Source organism: Fukomys damarensis, unplaced genomic scaffold, assembly GCF_012274545.1.
Source record: "Fukomys damarensis isolate Sample0158 unplaced genomic scaffold, DMR_v1.0_HiC HiC_scaffold_39, whole genome shotgun sequence".
Classification (NCBI taxonomy): domain Eukaryota; kingdom Metazoa; phylum Chordata; class Mammalia; order Rodentia; family Bathyergidae; genus Fukomys; species Fukomys damarensis.
In genome coordinates this window covers 108,417,686-108,438,393 of record NW_022900951.1, presented here as the reverse complement: position 1 = coordinate 108,438,393, position 20,708 = coordinate 108,417,686, and the positions used below count along the sequence as shown (strand labels likewise).

The window sequence follows — 20,708 nt, the reverse complement described above, 5'->3', positions numbered from 1 at the left end:
CCCCCGCCCTTAACTTCCTCTTCTTCCCCGGCTGGGCCCTCGGCTGCTCTGCGCTCTCCTCCCCAGTTCGCAGATTTCCGCCCACCTTCCGCCTCGCCTAGCCGCAGCGCAGCTAGCGGGGTGTTATTTTCGCCCCCTCTGGTAGGAGTTGCTGAAGGTGAGACTCATGAGGGAGTACAAGGTAGTGGTGTTAGGGAGCGGAGGGGTTGGCAAATCTGCCCTTACTGTGCAGTTTGTCACTGGGACTTTCATTGAGAAATATGACCCCACCATTGAAGATTTCTACCGCAAAGAGATCGAAGTGGACTCTTCCCCCTCCGTGCTGGAAATTTTGGACACCGCAGGAACTGAGCAGTTTGCCTCCATGAGAGATCTCTACATCAAAAACGGCCAAGGTTTCATCCTGGTTTACAGTCTGGTTAATCAACAGTCTTTTCAGGTAACCAAACCAAGTCTTGTAATTTGTTAGAAGGGGGTGTGGTAATCCTACATCTACTTCTGATTTGTTTGAACCGTGCGTTAATGACTGTTTTGCTTTTGAAAGTTAGACCTGGCACATTTTCTAGGTAATGCATGGAAAAGTATTGAGTTGTTTCTATAGAGGGGACTAAAATAACAAGCATCAACAAACATTCTAAAGTCATTATTAAGGAAAAGAAAAGTGAAAACGAAATAGGTCAGCCTGTACATATGTAGCCTGGAATAGAACGTTGTGAAGTTGCTTATTCAATTCAACAAGTACTGGTTAATTTACTCAACGAAACAACATTTAACAGGTAATCTCTGCTAAATAGAGCACTCTGAAAGGAAAAGTATTGGGAGCTCATTACATAAGACCAGGGTGTGCGTCCCCCACCCCATTTCTTTCCCAAGTTTCTCAACTAGAATTGTAAATCTTGGTGCTGCAAGCTGAACGAAAAACCTGCCTTCTAGGCATTTTGCTTACTGACTTGGGGCTTGTAGAAAGGGAAGTTTCTCATTAAAGAGGCTTGTGCCTACAATTAATAACTAACAAAAATCAAAACTATTCTTTTCTGCAGTTGATCTATATTGTTTCTGGTAGCATAGCCTGTATTTTATAGATTAAAAAATGTGTGGGTCTAGAATCACTAAAGGAGTGCACATTTCTTACCCTGGCAGTGTGGTCATAGTGTATGTGGTCCAATTTCTTAGGAAAATCGGCCCTATCCTTTACTGGGAGATAGACTGAAGGTTTAATGTTATTTTAAGAGATGCAATAAATGTTGCTATTTATTCCTTGAAAATAAATAACCGTCTATTGACCCGTTATATTGACCTCCATTGATTTAGGAAATGGATATTTTTTTCTGCATTTAAGGGTATGCACTTAATGTTGCTTACCTGAGAGACCTTAAGTGCTTTAGCCAATGCAATGTGCTAATTTCACATTCTTTAGTATTTTGAGTTAAAGTACTACAGTAAATTTTTCCAGTAACTTTATATAGCAACCTCAAAGATTTTTTTAAAATAACAAGTTTTGAGAAAGTGTGTAAAAGCTATCAAGACCAAACTTAAGTTTATTTTATATAGACTTAAATTCCAAACCAAAGTGTCATAAAAGCATTTTTCCACAGAAACTACCAAAGTACTAAAGATGCTGTTTGACATAAGTTTTCTTTTTAAAGATCTTCAAGGATTTGTTATTCCTATCAGCTGATTCTCTTGAGGCTGGGAGTGTTTTGAAGGGTGTTTCATAAGATTTCTATTATATTCACTTCTGTTATGGACATAAGTAGAGAAAACCATGGCATTATTTTAACAGATTTAGACTTGTTAGAGCCCAAATGCCATAAATTTGGATTCTCAGTTGAACTTGTGTTTTTCATAAGGACAATCAGAAAAGCAGCTTAACCTAGAAGACTGAATTGACACCTGATCAAACCAAATTTTGCAAATATCAAATAAATGTATTATAAGTTTTCACTAACCGTTGTTTTTTATATGTTTTGCATAACTATTCAGGTTAAATACACACATTTTATATTTAAGGCAAATCTTAAGTTATAAAAAAATCCCCAAAATTGTAATGCTAGGATTAAATCTGTAATATTGTCTTAAAGGTTTTCCCCTCCCCAAATTAATGCCACTGGAGAATTGCTAAGGTTCTTATCTTTTGTAATTAATTGTAATTGCTTAGAAAATGTAATACACAAGGGGAAAATGTCAATTAATAAAAACAAACATAGGCAAAGAAAAGTGTGACTTCTTGCCACCCAGAGGATTCTTGTATTATCCTTCCTGGAAGGTGATTTGTTACTGTAGTATTTAGTGTATTTTAAAGTGTTTAATGTTACTGAGATAAAGACGTACTATTCAATTTTAAATGAAAAATTTAAGTGTGAACTGAATCTTTTTTAAAGCTAGTCTTCCAGACATTATAAAGTGTTTTTTATTCCACCCAAAACACTTTCCCTCAGGCTCTCTTGCTGAATGGCTAGGAATGCAGAGATTCTGCAACCCTGTGCTTAGATAACAGGTGTTACGAGGAGCAATGACAAGCAGGCAGGTTTAGGGTGATGGCCAAACATCCTTATGTACAAATGTATTAATCATATTTTGGAACTTGATTTTTTAAATCAGTATAGACTGAGGGTGGGGGAAGATTATATGAGTTCTAGAGTTAGTGTTCAGCCTGTATTATATATTTCTGACACGAACCAGCAGGTAGGGCTTATGGAAATTATCAAGTTCCTACTTCACAGGAAAAAAAATGATATGTTCTTTATTTAGGTGTGTGATTTTGAATTTGGCTTTATATAATCACAGATGGATGACGTTTTGCGATATTATACTTCTGCTGCAAACCAATAATTTTTTTCTTTCTCTTTTTGATCATCTGAATAGGATATCAAGCCAATGAGAGATCAGATTGTCAGAGTGAAGAGATACGAAAAAGTCCCACTAATCCTAGTAGGAAACAAAGTGGATCTGGAACCAGAAAGAGAGGTTATGTCTTTGGAAGGCAGAGCTCTGGCTCAAGAATGGGGCTGTCCTTTCATGGAGACATCGGCAAAAAGTAAATCAATGGTAGATGAACTTTTTGCTGAGATCGTCAGGCAAATGAACTATTCATCCCTGCCCGAGAAGCAAGATCAGTGTTGTACAACTTGTGTTGTCCAGTAAAAAAGATAACCTCAATCATGGCCATACCGAGCAGGTTAGTTGTTGATGGGAACTGTAATAAGCCAGGTAGTGTTTTTGTTCTTGATCAATTTTAGTAAACAGCTGGTTAATATTAATATGTATGATACTACTATACATTTATTTTTATACTACTTTCTTCAGCATAAAATACTCCGTCAACATTCAGTGCCAAATGTCTAAAAAATGTAGATGAGCAAAAAAAGATATGAAACTGCCTATATTCTCATCACCAAATTTTTTGAAAGTGAATTACTATCTTTTCCTGTTCTTTACAAATCATATTTTTGGGGGGTGAATCAAAACATAATACACATTTTCTTTGTTTTGCTGAATGAGCATCAAAAATGCACAAGAGAACATTGAAAATTCAGAAGATGATTAGTTTTAAATTTTTTCCCTAGGCTTTTATGCTTTTATATATCCTTGGCAAGAGAGGCGCAATAATTGAAATCATCAGTTTACTAATCACCCAAGTACTTGATTTAACAGGATGATTATTTAATCAGGTTCTTCTGTACCTTGTACTGCAGGGATTAAAGTGACCTCTGATAGTAACAAATTATAATGCCACAATGCACCTTGACTTCATTATGAATATATGGTCCATATGAGAATCTGGTTAAATCACCTGTGCTGTGTTAAACTAGCCAATTAATAAATAATGGAATTAATATCAAGCCTTCTGTTGAGCTAACAGTTTTTTTAAATGATAGGTTTTGAAAAAGTTAGATTATACAAAATTTGCCTAGCATTTAAACTGCGATTTTATTTTTATTATGATCCTTTAGATTGTAAGAGCATAATCATCTCACTTAGTAACAATTACATAATAAAATAAAACAACCAATTTTGTGGATGACTGAGAAACCACAGCAAATGCCAGACTAGCCTGACAATATCAGGAGTGAAATTGATCTTTCTGAGCCCAGGCTGACCTCGAGTCTAGGAAGCAGTGTTGCAAATGGCAACAGGCATTTCAGATCGCAGAGATGATTCCTAATCAAAGGTCTGGCTTTATATCTGCTCCCTGGAGAAAAGACTAGCAGTCCCTGATTTATCTTTTCAGACAAGGTCTTCTGTCAAGTAGTGTCATATTTGGAAATGAACAATGAAAACAGTGCTTTATTCAAAATACTTTTATTCATCAGCCTTTAGCATACTAGCATATGATGAAAACTCATTTTTTTCTTGTGTCTAGCTATATCTGCTATAAAGTCACTATTGAGACTGTAGGTGTAGGTCAGCTTGTTGATAGTGTTAAATTTGCAGCATAGTTGTTTGAGGAAGGGACAGGCTTATGTAGGTGATTGAGTCCCATATTCTTCCTTCTGTAATCTCTTTGTAAATTGTAAACCAGCTTCAAGTATGAACAAGTTTGTGCAATTATTGAATTGTTATCATGATGCTCTATTTCTTTGACACTTTTAAGTGGACAGATGACTTAAATATGTACTTTTTTTTTTAGTTTCATCATCATTATAAAAATTAACCAAATCCCACAAAATGTTTCTAGTTTCCTGTCATTAGTGTACATAGCTATAGGAGGTAAAAAGAATGAAATTAGCCTCATACATATAGAGGCAAACTGTTGCTAAATGGATAATTTCTAAAGCTATTTTTAAGTCTTTTTTTTGCTTGGAATTATTTCTAAGTTCATTTCATTTTGTAAATTTTTGTGATCTGAATTATTTTTAATCCACTTGATTAATCTGTAGAGATGCATGTGTGGATTTTTTTATATGTCACGCCAGCTGTGATTTCATTTCTTATTAATATAGTAAAAATCAAGCTGGCCATCATAGTGTGGGCTATAATCCCACGTACTCTGGAGTCGGAAGCAGAAGGATTACCAGTTCGAGGCCAGCCTGGGCAACGTAGTGAGAACCCATCTGAAAAAGCAAAACAAAACAAACCCTCCCCCCAAAAGCCAACTAAAAATCAGAAATTAATAACATTAATTATTCATTTTTTTAGTCACAAATGCCCCTGAATTTTTGCTTGGTCTTTCTTTTTGTAAGCAGAGTACATGAATGAAAGTGTGGACCTTTAAATAAATACCTAACCAGCTGAATTTTGAAACTGTTAAAGAGAACTTTCCAATCAAGATCTTTTAGAACAAAGTACAGTACATTATATAATTTTCTTTCTGACGTCAAATAAGATTGAACTGATATGTATGGAAATCTGCACTCTGAGGCTAGTTAATTGTGTGGTTGTCTTTGCTTACTACCTAACAAAAACTATGCAGTGAGCCAGACATGGTGATACACACTTATAATTCCAGTACCCTGGGAGGCTGAGGTGGGAAGATTGCAAGTTTGACAGCAGCCTAGGAAATTTATTGACTTAGTGAGACCCTGTCTCAAAATAAAAAATAAAAACAGGCTAGGGTTATAGTTCAGTGTGAAGGCCCTGCATTCAATCCCCTTTACCCCCCCCAACACACACACAAAAGAGGACATGGATTTTAAATTTTGTAGTTTATGAATCATGGAATTAGATTGAAGATAAAACTTTGACAAGTAGAAGTAACTTGAGAAATGTTTGTCCTTTGTATTCAGAAAAGTAATTTGTCTAAATTAGAAACAATAGGACTTAAAAAAGGACTGTGATTGTTCATTGGCTGTGCTTAACTGAAAGGGAAAATTTATTAATACTCTAGGAATTGTTTCTGATAAATCCTTGCGTTTATTAACACCCTTTAATTTGGGTCACTTGTCTCTTGCCCAACACCTGTTTATCTGCATGGCTCCCAGGATTGTTTCCTCACCTTTTACCCTCCCACTGGCAATCACGTTAGCGTAAGTTTGGAAGCATGGCCAGAATTTGGCTACACAGCCGTAGTCATCATTGCAGTGCTGACCTGTAGGGGTGTCTTCAAGTGCTTTACAGGACATCTTTTGCTGTGCAGCAGCAGTATAGCTGAATCCCAGTCAGTGTGGTAACTGCTTTTTATTCATTATGTCATAGTTTCTCCGTATTGGAATAATTGGCAGTTTGCTCTTTTGGTATATTATTGAGAAGGGATAGATGTTTTGTAAATAATCTCATAAAACAAGTTAATAATTTCATAAAACAAGTAAATCACAGTGCTGTTGGGATTGAGAGAAAGGAGAGAGCAGTTTCTCAACATTGTGGACTCTGTTGTCTGGGTCTGTCTTATACATTGACAAATGGTTTGTGGCATCCTTGACTTCTGCCCTCTAGATACTGATAATATTCCCCCTTCCTCTGGTTGTGACAAGAATATTTCCAGAAATTGCCAAATGCTCTACGGGGCAGTTGAAATAGCCCCTGTGGTTAAGAACCAGTGAGTTAAAGGAGCTAGGTGGCAGTAGCATTTGATTCAGTCCTTGAACAATGGGTACAATTTGAGGGACTGAGAGGGATAGAGTTATTTCCAAGCAGAAGGTATTTAAAGGAGTACAATATCCTAAAATTATTCTGTCCATTTTTGAATGGAGGGAGGAGGTGATTAAAATTATCCCTTAAATGTGACAATTCATTGTAGCCTTTGTCAAATGAAATTTTTAAAAGATGATTTTTAAAGGATTCCTATGTGTCATTCCAGTATTGATGAGAGTTATAAAAAAAGAAAATGGGGTGGGGGATGTTCTACACCTCAGATCGCAGGTCGCCTGCAAGATTTTATACTATTTTCCTTATTATGGAATGGGTTTTCTCAAGTGGAGTAAATGGTGCATAAGAGTAGCAAACACCAGGAAGCAAACTGAAAGAACAAAGATCATTATTTATGTCAGCCCAGTTCATTATATATGTCAGCCTGAAGAAAAAGGGAGACTCTTCTAGATTCAGGACCAGCACATCATTTCACGTGGCAGCCGAATGCCTGAGATGTTAACAAAGGCTCCTGAAAGGCTGAACCATCTATGAATGTCATTTTACTGTAGCTGGACTTACTGTTTCTAAATATACTGGAATTGATTAGCATTTTCACAATTTTTAAAAAATAAATAACAATGTAGAATCAGAATGCCTCAGTCTGTTTGCAAGCTTTTCATAAGATATATGCTGGGAGTTTAACATGTGCAGAGGAAAAAGATCCATAATATTAAATCCTACCATGCACTGGCGTTTTCATATGCAAGTTAAATATTAATCCTATCAGTAAAATACTGGAAGGAAATTCTGTTGTAGAAGTTACAGAATTGTTAGATAACCTTTTTTTTTCCTCCTACCCTCTTCTGCGTTCACTTTGAGTGGGGATTAGAGAAATGGCTTAATTAAAATGTTTGTCTGTCGTCCAGTTTTCATAGTACACCCCAGAGTAAAGCAGAGGACTTGGATGGCGGAAGAGGCATGCTGTGGGATAGTATGTGCTGTGAAGGCCTACCATAGACTTGGAGTAAAAGGGAAGAGCAGAGCTGCTTGCCCTTTCCTGACCCCCAAAAGGATCACTGTTTAAAGTGGACAGGTGCCTAGTTAGACCTGCTCTGGAAGTGGAGGTGTCTCATAATTCGAATGACTCTGTATACCTGTTCCTTCTTTTAATTGCTTCCTTTTAACCTCAAGGTTAGTTTGACTCATTGCAGAATGAAGTGAATATAACCATTCGGTTTTATCCCATTACCTCTCTGGCTTTGAATGAACCATCAGTAGAACTAACAAAAATTGCATCGTGGAGTTGGAGAATTTTCACTAAAGAAGTGTTCTAGCCATCCTACAGGAAAGAGTTTCCTTGTGCGGTTTCTTCTCAGTGGAATTCTACAGTTCAGAAGATAAATGTCACTGAGAAAAATTCAAGTCCTGTCCACTGTTGGAAGAACTTAGTCAAAAACATATTCCTAAATTCATTGGACAGTACTTGGAATACCACATTTAGAAAGTGCAGTGTAGAGCTGATTAAAGTAGTGCTTCTCTTCTTGGACTGATTCACAGTTAGAAACCATAATCCTGTCACTGGGCTCACACTGGTGTTTATCATCACTGCACCTGGTCATAGTATTTGAGCTCTCAATTGAATTCATAGTAATTTGAAACATGGAGATTTTAGGTCTAGGATATATGAAAAATCGCAAATTTCTTCCCTTCTACCTAGTTCACCACAAACATTTAGTGTGCGCCTTCATTCAAGTGCAGATGCACTTCCATTCAAGGAAATATATGGCACAGTTTCAGCTTTTGCTCTCTGTGTGGTTTCTAGTGGGTGACAGCACTTTTAATGAGATGATCTTCCTTTCCACCCCAAGTAAGGTTTGTAAGTATACAAAATGGGGTAGAAAAACAAAACTGAATATATTTAACAAAAATATACAGAATTCTAACTATGTCTTTCTAATATAACTAATACTTAAATTGGATATGGAATTACCAAGTACATAAAAAATGTGAGAGGAAATTCATTTTTCAAAAATTCCTTTGGATAAATCCCTATAATATAATGTGCCTAAATCAAGAAAAAACTTAAGTAACTCTGGTTGCACATTTATATTTATTAAAAAGAGAGAAAGAGTGCTAGTAAATATCATTGTATTTAGAAATGGTAAAACCAGGTAAGCTAAAAAGACATTCACAAATTTCTAACGCTTTCAGGAGCTTTTGTTAACATCCCAGGCATTCTGCTGCCTCCTGAAGTGATGTGTTATTCTTCAATCGAAAATCTCTCTTTTTCTTCAGGCTGACATGAATAATGATCTTTGTTCTTTCAGTTCTGTGTTTGGCACTCTTGTATACCAATTTGCCCCACTTGGGAGACTGTATTTCATAATATGCTGAGCAAAGCATTTGGGCTATTATTTATTTTGTACACCCATTTTTTATTAGAAAAAGAAAAATAAAGTGAAACAAAAAGTTAAGCACGAGTTGGAGTAGAAGTTTGCAGAATTAAGATTTTCTGGGTATCTTGCTGGAATCTGAGAGTGAGAACAAGATTAACTTGTGTTCTGTCTCAGAAGCATCAAGTAATACCTTTGCAGGGTGTATGGATACAGTATCCTGTGCATTAAAAAAAAGTAAATTTGACCAGCTACCTTTAAAATTTCTGGGTTATTTTTTCTAAATGAGTGATAGTGTTAATACACTGAAAATTTTGCTGTCTCTCTTGAACAAGAATGTTTACATTTTATGTTTTCTGAAGTTCTAATCTGAGACACTATCCTTTTTGTTTAATGCAAGCTTTTTGTTTCAGGATTTATTACTGTACAAAGTTCTAATTCCTTGTTCTTTTGAAAAATAGCCAGCATCAATACTTTGAACAATATTAGCACGTGGCGTACTTTTAAACAACATGCCAGCTTTTGAACAGTAAGCCAAGTACTAATATTGTTCATTCTGACTCCAGAGATTATCTCTTCATTTCACTGGAGTGTTGTGAAGGAATATGGATGGGACAAAGGTGAACGAGGTTTTTTGGGGGGTGGAAAGTAATGAATATATAATCTTTTATTTACTATAGGTTTTGGTTAGTATACTGGTTTATATTAATGTTTACTTTGGCACCATATGAACCATAAGTACTTCCTCATTTGATTTCAGAAAATGCCTAAACTATTAAATTATCACATTTTATAAGTCTTCACTATTTAGGAGACATATTTGGCAATCTCAAGATTTTTATGATTATTTTGAAGAAATGCAGATTAAATTTTATAGGAAACTTATTAATTCAAATAAATTAAGGGAAATGTCTGAATTTCTGAAAAGTCTTCATAATGAATTGCTTGTATACAGTAATAAAATACTGTTGTGTTTAAATAGGTATAGAAAATTCAGACAAAGTTGGAAAAAACCCCACAAAGATCATTGGTCTTCTTCATTTGGGAAATGAAAATAATACCTGATATTTATGCAATCACTTTATAAAATACTTTCCCATATTACCTTATATGATACTTACAACATTTCTTGTGAAGAAAGTATTTTTATCACTGTTTTAATAATGAGACAACTAGATTTTCCCAAGCTTAAATAATCCATGTCCTAATTAACTTTAATGCAAAAAATATTAACTTTAATTAGCAAAAATGTTTCTGATAGTTTCTAAAGAGAAAAACTTTTTTTCCTAATATATTTAGGTGGCCGAATTTCAATAAGCCAGAGCTATGTTCCTTAAAAGTAATCATGGTTATGATATAGCTACTAGTAAAGTGTTCTCTCAGGATCTCTGAATACTATAGAAGTGTAGCTGTCAAATGAAATTAACATTATGCATTTATAAACATTGGTACAGCCCCTGGAGACCTTCTGCCAGCTTTGCTTGCCATTATTTCATAGTTGCTATTCTTTTGTTTCTGGTTTTATGATAACATTTTTTATCTCCCACGTTAAAAAGCAAATGTGATTCCATTCACCTAGAAGCTATTTGGTGATTCAGCACAGCTGAAGGATGTTGTGTCTATAGGAATGATAGATTTTTTTTCCCCCAGTATTAAATAGAAGTGCAGAAATCTGTCAGCTACAAGAGCAGGAATCCCAATCACAGAAGTTCTATCCTTGGGAATAGTCTATCCGAAAAAGTCAGACCAGACTGGAAATACGAATTACTGCCATCAGTTAGCACCTACCCAAACCAGGGCAGCTAGTAGATACTTAATATTTAAACTCTGATTGAATCACATCTTTTATTTTGAAATTCCAAAACAACTAGATTTTGTAAAATCTAGCATACTGTCAAGTTAACTCATAATTACCTCGGATTTAATTCTAATACAATTCAAGTACTGAAGAAATCAAGTTCAAATTAGGAGCACTGTTTGTCACAGCTTTTCAACAGTAAGATCGTTTAAACTAGTTAGAACATTTTTAAGATTATGTAAGTACGAGTAAAAAGTATAATCACATTAAAACAAACTAGAGTAGTTATACAGGCGTGATATAATATATCCAGTGAAGCATTACTGTACTTCTACTTTATAATGTCTTTTCCGCATCACAGAAAATTACATTTTCACCTAAACTGATGGAGAACACAGTAAAATTCTACCTGAGGATTTTTATTGTTGTCACCTCTTCTGCATAGGTCCGTCTATTATTTTTTAAAACTATAATTTATATTTGTACAGTTTTATGACATGTTTGTCTTAATTGCAGATAAAACTCAGAGGAAATTTGCACAGATGCTGCTTTGGAGAACTTTACAACCTGGGTTGCAGAACTGAGCCTTGGTAAACCTGTCTCTATTACAGCATGTTGCCATACATCTAAGTGCATAAGGTCTTTGGCCTTCAAGATCCAATGACCTTACACAGGAATGCTTATCACGTTTACCATATGTTTAAAATCTGTTCTTTATCAATCAGTGCTTTTATAGCTTTCTAAGTTCTTATTGATGGTCAATATGCAAGGATTGATTTTTAACATTTTAATTGATTTCTTTAATCAGTTTCTCAACTTGTATTTATTAAACACTCAAACTCAGTATTACCTATTCAATGCCTTTTAAAAGAAAGTTATAATGGAGAAAAAATTGAGCCTTAAACAAATGGTTACTTCTGTATATTACCTCGTACCAGTGCTTCATCCTATTTGTAAAATCTATCTCCTTTAAATGCTTGGTTAATATTTTGAGGCTTTGTTTACGTGTGGCAGTGTTGTAAAAAGAAACTTAAGATCATATTTTACCTGGATGGATGGAATATCCCTTTCTTCAATTGCAGTTTGTGATTTTTGTAATTAACATATTCTGAAAGTTACAATTGATACTGGAAATTGACTACATTTAGTTGAAGAGTTGAGCATTCGATTCCATTAGGTTTTTCACATGTGTTGATCTCATTTACAGCATTGAATTGCGGCAGTAACATTTTCCTTTCTGTGAAGTTCTAAATTTAGTTATGACCTACTTAGTAATGCTTTTGAAAAGGGATATTGTATCCATGGTAAATCAATTGTATACCTACACAGATAGCTCAGCTTTGCCTGGCAGGCTTGTAATTGACATCTAGTAGTCTTCTGCACATGTAAAATTGAATTCAAGTAAAATCATGTACACTTTCTAGTTCTTAATATTTATCCTTCTGAATAATAGTTTAAAGCAATATTTGTTAAAGTTTTCTTGCACTATCACAATTGCTTTTTAGTTATTTCTCAAGAGGCATGTTTGTAGTAGAGACAAAATCTGTGTAACAGGAGGGAGAATAGCACCAAGCCTCTGGGCTATTTTTTTATTTTTGCAAATGTGCATTCTAATAGCCATTGCCTTCCATGTTGTTTACCTAATCAGCGCATTTTGTCTGAATACTTGAACATTTTAACAGTAACACAGGTATAGAAACAGAAAGGAAACTTACAAAGAGTCATCTTTTGGTTCAGTTTCAACATCAGGACAATGAGTGCTTTTTCTAGCAATGATTGTTCAATTGTGTAAGTTTGACAGTATTTTGTTGTTGGGTTTTCATTTGGTTTTATTTGTGCTTTGAATTTGCAGAAGTTAGTAACCGCAGCTCACCTACTGCACCAAAGTTCTCGATTTAAGGAGCCCAGCTTTAGTCATTTGAACATGCTTCTAAGTAAAATAAAACAAACCAAAACTATACTTTTGACCTATAATAATAGCTCAATAACTTTGTCAAGGAAAGCTCTAATATATGCAGTGATGGTTTATGGAAGGGTGTGGCAATTTTTGAATTTATATTGTGTGTGATGTTCAAATAAAGTGATACCTACATTCATGTGATTTATTGGTCAGCATGACCATTAATTATTGAATAGAAGTGGATTAAACTTTGATTTCCTTTTTTTAAATCGTGTTGTATTTGATTCCTGATCAAATTCCCTCAAAATGAACTCTTAATTCTTGAATTTATGGTGAGATTGTAAAGATGGAGGCAATTGAAACATTATTCCTCATTTATAAACTGCTTGAAATGAATATATTGGTTTAAATCCAAACTTAAACCAAGCACTCATTTCAAAGTAGGTTACGTGACCATGATTCATGTTTTTAGCTTTGTGAAATTCGAAAGGAATCAAATAATTCATGATGATTTAAATTTTCTGCAGATTGATTTTTTTAAAAAAAACAGTATTTCTTTCCTACAAATATTGTCATCTTCCCCCACCCCCGTCTCTCTCTATTAGTGTTCATTGTCATTGACCTCAGCAGCAAATTTATCTTGAATTCACTTAGGATCGCAGGAATCAGGGGAAAGTGATTTTACAAGTGGTTTCTCCAGCACATTTTAAGAAAAGGGACCAAAAGTTATTTTAGCTTCCTCAATAGATTGCATGTTCCTATTAGGTTAATAAATTAATATTAAATGCAGTATATGTCTTGTCTTTACTATGGCATCTGTTTAGGAGTTGTTCAAATCACTGCAGTAGGGCTCTGCAAATAAAATCATGTAACCTATTATCATGGATCTAATGTACTGTAACTTTATCAGTGAACGGTAAAAATCTCGAATAACAAGTACAAACATTGAACAATTACCTATAAAGATTTGTAAAAGTAAAATTTTTCCAATAGATTTCATTCTTGTCATTTTGTAAGATGACCCTGCAGTCCACCTGTTTGTAACTTTTTTAATAAAATAGACATCTGTATTACTGAGGTTGGTTTCTCTAATTATTTCATGTATTACTGCTTTTCTAGGTGTACTAGTGCATAAGTCTCATAATTGAGAGTCATTACTTTTTATCAAGATGATAGTATGCATTACAGAGGATGTTTAAACAAAAGTTAAATGTTCACTTATTTTCTTAGCCACTGTTTTGGCATATGTGGGGAAAAATATGTCTTAAAGTAGAATATTTAATCCAATCGAATATCTCATAAATAAATCAGAAATTATGAAAAATGGGTAAAAAACAATGCATATAATGTGGCCCATATGGAGAGAGTGCCCCAAATACAAATTTGTTGGTTGGGAAATGTCTTTGTACAGATGATTTCAGGAAACATTGAGCAATACAATTTAATTTAGAAATACTAAATTAAGGAAATTCAGTACAAGTTATTACTTTGGCAAAATCTTTCAGTAGATAAAACAATGACTTAATTCACAGCCTTACTCAATATTTTTAAGTTGTTAAACTGAGACTCTTTTAATCTTAGTATATTTTAGTGTATTTTATTTTTTGTGTTTTTACAGTGTTGAGGATTGAACCTGGATTCTCAGACATGCTAGGCAAGCACTCTGGCACTGAATGACAGCTCCAGTCTTCTTTTTTTGTTTTGAGACACAGTATTGCTAAGTGCCCAAGTTAACCTAAGACCTGCAATTTTCCTGCCTCAGCCTCCTGAGTAGCCAGGATAATAGGCATGCACAACCACACTGAGCTAATCTCAGTGGTTTTTAAACTCATAAGCCTTGAGTTTAGACAGTTCTGCTCAAATGTGTTTGGATCATGTTTTTTAACATTGTAAATGGACAGCTTTATATACCTGAGTCATACCATATAGAAAATATTACTGTCAATTCATTGGTCTTTAGTTGGGCTCCAGCTATATTATATTGTATTAAATGCTGTCCTTGGAATCTCAAAACATTTTTTTTCTTTTACAGTGAAGCAATTGATTTCAGAGCCCTCATTTTTTTTCCAGTAAAGGAGTAGTAACCTTTCATTTAGCAAGGTTGCTATTTCTAACAATGAGAGAGTCAGAGTGACGGGGAGAATGAGAGGATGGGGTAAGAGCTAGGAAAACTAGGCTGTGGAGCCTGACCAGGATCAGACTCTCAGGAAGATCACCTTTCACACCTCCCTTCTGGCCTCTTCACTCATTGTTGTCTTGGGAGAGGATGCATCTTGTCTTTGTACTCCAAGATATAGCGCTTTGGGGTAAAGATCCAAGACTCTTAAGACTTCTCTTACAGATTTAAAGCAGGGATAATTTCTCAGATAGGCTCCTGCTTTCACCTGGATCTCTCTCCTTTAACGATTACTGCTATCTGGTGTTTTGGACTTTATTGTCCTCATTTTATAGCTGATGAAACCAAGGCTCAGGAAAGTTGTGATTTAAGTTCATAAAGGCAAGGGCAAACTATTAAAATGTTGAGAAACGTCCTTTTGGGGAAGGTTTCAAATTTATCATTGGATAAAGTCAAGTGGAACTGTTAAAATTATAAAGCTCATGGACTCAAGATAAACAGCAAAAAAATAGCTGTTTTAAGTCAGGGTGACAGTCCGTATGTAATGCTATAGGCCCTATTTAAAGGTAGTGTGTGTGTTATATTGCTAAGAGTTTATGTAAGACATAAGTTATTTTCATTATAGCTGTTTTTCATTGGAAAGGCAATATCTTAATTCAGGGATTTGGCAGCCTGTGGCTGCCAGGCAGAATCCAGCCCAGTTAGTGCCGAAAGAACTAGAGATTTAGCAGCTGTATCCTGAATCCATTGCAGGCTGAGCTGCACACTTTTTCTGCCTAAACTTACAGTTTGGATGGAGGGACCAGAAGTGCAGCTGACCCCAGTCTTATCAGTGAAGAGCCGTACCCTTACACTTGGAGGCATTGTTCTCGGTGGCCCCGGTTACACCACTCCCAAACCCAGTCCTACTGTTAAAATTGAAGTGTTTTCTCCCAGAGTCTTGAGTTCCAGGGACTTTACCTAAATCACCTATTTATCCTCAGTGATTATCCCAACTGCATTATAGGGGCTCAATAAATATTTTATGAAATTTTGGTTACAGAATCAGTAAGGCATTTTGCCTTTCAAATGTGGTAACCAGGACATTTTCGATAGTGTGGGAAAAGTATTTTGTCTTCTTGTCTTCCTCCACCCTCCATAGGACTAAATTGTTTCTTTTTGTTGTTGTTGTTTATAATTGTTTGTAAACTCACTTCCAAGGGAAATATATACCATAGTCTTTACAGACATACTGTGGCTGGACTGAAGAGCTTTGGAGTGTAAAACTAAATTTTCTAGGGCTCTAGGGTCACAAATACACTCAAGAAAGGAATCCAGGTATAGTGGTGCATGCCTGTGATCCCAGTCACTCCAGAGGCTGAGAGAAGAGGATTGCAAGCAGCATGGGCAGCTTAGTGAGGCCCTGTCTCAAAAAGGCCTGGGCCTGTAGCTCAGTGCTATAGCATTCCTGGGTTCAATTCTCAGGACTGCAATTAAAAAAAAGTCATTTGCTGCCTATACCTGGGTTTCCAACGCATCCTAGACCTGACCCTGCTTCATTCCTTGGTGAGTCAGAGAAATGTTTATATTGAGACTCCAAAACCGTTCAGATATTTCCCCTCTAATGAGACATTTCCTGTTCTCTCTCGGAGACACCCCTCACCTGTACCCCTACAGTCAGCCCCTCTGCTTTTCCCTTCTACTTGCCCCATCTTCTCAGTGCACTACCAACTAACGTGCACCACATTGAACTGTACTCCTTCCCTGTCCCTCCCTGTCTTTCTGTATGAATCATAATTTAACAAATAGTGGAGCTATTGGAAGATTATTTTATTCTGCTTCCTCCAACTTCCAAGATTCCATCTCCAACTCCTTTGTCACCGGTTCTTGGAGACATTGTCAGGTCTCCCCTACACCAACCTAAGGTTACGCAATGTATGCATTTGAGTACCAGTGATCTGTGCAGTGTGCTAGGTAACCAGAACCTCCCTGAGGCCCCAGAGAGCCCCCAGGAATTGGTTCCTAAGGTTCTACATACTTTCTCACTCTTGCTGTCTGCCCCAGGAAACACCTCTAGGCCTAAGTATTTGAAGCTCCTACCCCAGCTGCTATGAAGTTTAAAACGCAGGTGGGTGGGAGACATGGGCGACAAGCCTTTGCTGAATTTTTCTTGGAACTTTAAAGTGCACAGGTGCTAAATCTACAGTTGAGAAATACAATGATCCCAGAGGGTTCTGATCCTTCAATAAATGTGTGTTTGGGGCGGGGGACTTCACTGTTTCTCTGTTTAATAGAAAACAACACCAGGAAGCCCTGATAACAGTGGATAATTTTCTCTGGTTTCCAGTGGTCCCTCTTTTGGACATAAGTTGGGCTATTAGAAAAATCTCAAATGAAGTGGAGACATTTTACCATTCCACAAGAGATCTCTATGAATGTTTTTGATCTTTTGCTCAGGCCCCAAATATACAGGGGTGGATGAAAGGGGGGCGGGAGGTTGGACATGAAAAACACACACATGGGCTTGGTCACACTGCTTGTTACAAGCTGAGTCCATGGGGCTGCTCCAGGCCCATTGGGAGCTGTGGCCTGGAGATTGGCACCCTTGTTCTCAATACAAGAGAGAATTGAGTTAGAAGACCTTCAGCACTCTGGCTGGTTGAAGAATATAGTGACAGTGACCCAGGAATGGAATTCTGACCCACAAAAGAGAGATTTCCCTTTGACAAGTAAATAGTTGCTTGATGAGGAGGATAAATTATGCTAGGCAAAAATGGGACAAGATCAGAGCCTTCATTTAACATCCACTGAGCTTCCAAGTAGGAGCCGGGCATGGGGCTAGGAGCTAAGTTTATAAGAGGCAAATGGCACAGTCCCCTCTGTTAGATCTTACATTCTAGGCTGCAAAACAGACTCACAAGTGGGAAAATATTTTTACCAGCTGCTCCTCAGGTAAAGGACTACTATGCAGAATATATAAAGAACTCAAAAGTCAGGCCCCCCGAATATAATGACCCGATTCAAAAATGGGCATCTGAAATGAACAGACATTTGTCAGACAAAGTAAAAGCAGCAAATAAATGCATCAAAAAATGTTCAACGTCACTGGTCATTTGAGAGATGCACATGAAAACAGCACTGAGATTCCACCTCACCCCAGAAAGAATGGCTGCTATCAAGAAATCAGCCAGTAACAAACGTTGGCAGGGTTTTGGGGAGAAATGAACCCTTCTCCATTGTTGGTGGGAGTGCAGACTGGTGCAACCACTGTGGAAATCAATATGGAGATACCTCAAAGAACTAGGATTAGAGGTTCCATTTGACCCAGCTATCCTTCTGCTGGGTATCTTTCCAAAAGAACTAAAAGAATCATACCACAGTGATATATGCACACCTATGTTTATAGCAGCACAGTTTGTCATAGCTAAAACTTGGAAACGGCCCAAGTATGCATCAGTTGGATACTGGATGAAGATGTGGATTTTCTCTAGAATGGAATGCTACTCAGCCATAAAGAATGAGAAACTGGAGTCATTCATAGGAAAATAGATGCATATTGAGGCCATAGTCTTAAGTGAAATAAATAGCACACGTGTAAATACCAAATAGTTTCTCTGGTGTGAAAAACTAAACATATAAATAAGATGCAAATTGTATAAGTGATAATGTGAAATAGTAAGAAAAGGGCTAAAGGTGTAAGGGAAGTCGGAGGGGGAGGGGAAAGGAAATAATGGACAAGAAAAAATATGAGAAAAGGAAAAAATATAAACAAAGTGTTTGTAAATAGGAGAGAGTGGGGGAGTGAAGGGAAGGCAGGGATATGGGGAATAAAATGAGAACCAAGATCTATCGTGTAAAGGTACAAGATACCAATGATGGATGTAACTGTACTGTATACGTGAAAAGTACCGATAAACTCAATAAGATTAACAAAAACAGACTCACAAGCAATAGTTAGGAGGCAAGGTGACATGCACTTTCATATCAGCATGTAGCAGAGGCCAGGGAGCCCAGAGAAGGGAAAGGATTTGCTCTCTCTAGGTAGGTCATGGAAGGTCAGCAGAACTTGCCTTGCCAGTTGATTCTTGAAGGTTGTGCAGGGATCTGCAGCAAATGCATTTCACCCAGGCTTGGGAGGGAAAGTAAGAGGAGACATGGTGTCCCGGGTGTGCCTGGAAGCTCTGCAGATGGGGTTAGCAAGGACAACAAAAGGGAGGAGCTGCAATAAGAGTGAGCAGGAAAGGTGGCAGAGGAGGCTAGGAGGTAGCTCCAGCTAGGACTGGATTTGGGGGTCTTGTACGCCACAGTGCTGGGCAGCTGAGGATTTCTCCTGGTACTCATGGGGAGCCATGAGCAGGTGGCAGTGGGAGACTAGCAGGAGCTGAAGAGGAGAACAGCGGGGAGGAACTTGGCCCAAGGCAGGAGGTCTGCAAAGAGCCCAGGGCAGTCATGTCAAGGACCAGAGCAAGAGCCTTTACAGGGCTACAGGGCGCAGCTGGGGACGAGGAGACTGTGAAGCACTCTAGTAGCCTAAAATGGGAACTCAAGTCAAGATCTGACACTTCCACATCCTTCAGCTTAGGTATCTCTCATAATTCGCCAGGGTCCACCTCATTAGGCCAGGGTTTTCACATTCCCAGCTCTGTTCCCAGCCATCCCTGCCAGACCCTGAACATACCCACGCTGTGCTCACTCCCACTGCCTCTCCCTGATTCCTTCTCCCCTGCCGCCTCTCTCCAAGGGCCTCACCATGCTCAGGACTCATACCTGACCTCTTCTTCGCCCTCCCCCAGCTCTCTCCTTTCCTCTCTGCCTCCTCCTCTTCTTCCCCCTCCTCCCCTCTCCTCCTCTCCCTCCTTCCCTCCCTTCCTCCATCTCCCTTTTTCCCCTCTCGCCTTGCATGAAGAGGGATATCTTCCCCATTCCACCTGGGCTAGTATCCAGTGACTACCTACGGCGTTATTTCAAAGTTATTTATTGGTCAGTTGCCCCCACAAGACAAACAGCTTCTCTTGGGAGAGAAATGGATTCTGTTTTCACCTAGCATAAGCCGGGGATGCATACAAGAGCTCAATTTTGGTTACAATGTTACAGTGTAGAGAGGGAAGAAGGCAGTAAGTAGCTTCTACTTTGGGTAACTTGATAGTTCTATTTTTTGTTTGTTTGTTTGTTGTACTAGGGCCTTTACACAGAGCCTTTTTGATTATTTATTTTTGAGATAGGGTCTCACTAAGTCACTAAGTTGCCTAGATTGAACTCAAACTTGAGTCCCTCCTGCTTCAGCCTCCCAAAGTGCTGGATTCCATGCCTGCACCACTAGGCCTGCTACATTTCTTAATAGATTCTCCTGCTTCCACTCTTGGCCTATTCTAATCCTTTCTTTAGAACAGCCAGCATGCTCGTGATCTTTTTACAAATGTAAATAACGTGCCAATTGGCTCCTTATCACTACTCGGACCAGTCCATGCTTCTCAGCAGTTCCCCACGATGCAACACCCCTGCCTCCTTGTTCATCCCTATTTCTCTCCCCTCTGCCCTCACACCTCCTCCTGCGCATCCGATGGCTTCTGGGCTCATTCCTCACACTCTCGTGCCTTTGCTCATTGTCTTTCTTCCACCCTTCATTACTTCCTTTACTTTTATGCCAGTCTCCTATCAGACAGGAAGTGGTCGCGAGTGTGCCTCTTCTAGACAGTGAGCTCCAAAAGGGAAAGGACCATGTCTCACTCACTCCTCACCTCTGTGCTAGCACAGTGTAGATGATTTGTAGACTTTTGTAGGTGAGCAGTTGAGTGGAGAGTGAGACTATGGAGAGAACTCTCCTCTGGGAGAGGAGGCTGATGGTAGTTGGGCTTAGAGGTGGGATCATTTCGGCTCGGGCCTGCAGTGACAGGTGGGCAGGCACAGCAGACAGTCTCCTTGATTATCTTCTGTCCACTCCTGGAGTGCAGACTTAAAGCACATGCAGTCACTGCTTCTAGTTAAGCAAGGCAGATGTCAGGCTCCCAAGTTACA

At 37.7% G+C, this 20,708-nt stretch overlaps 1 protein-coding gene across 3 annotated transcripts; it reads left to right on the top strand.

Annotated features, from left to right (window-relative positions):
• Window positions 1–6: 6 nt before the first annotated feature.
• On the top strand, window positions 7–12,144 carry Rap2c (RAP2C, member of RAS oncogene family). Of its 3 annotated transcripts, none has more exons than XM_010614307.2 (4): window positions 7–157; window positions 294–439; window positions 2,866–3,178; window positions 11,215–12,144. In XM_010614307.2, the coding sequence occupies exons 2-3, from the start codon at window positions 365–367 to the stop codon at window positions 3,142–3,144; spliced, it is 354 nt and encodes a 117-aa protein (XP_010612609.1). In that variant the 5' UTR covers window positions 7–157; window positions 294–364; the 3' UTR covers window positions 3,145–3,178; window positions 11,215–12,144. The 3 variants fall into 3 exon arrangements, with proteins under 3 accessions (XP_010612609.1, XP_010612608.1, XP_010612607.1); XM_010614306.2 differs by having other exon boundaries at window positions 279–439; XM_010614305.2 differs by having other exon boundaries at window positions 7–439.
• Window positions 12,145–20,708: the final 8,564 nt, after the last annotated feature.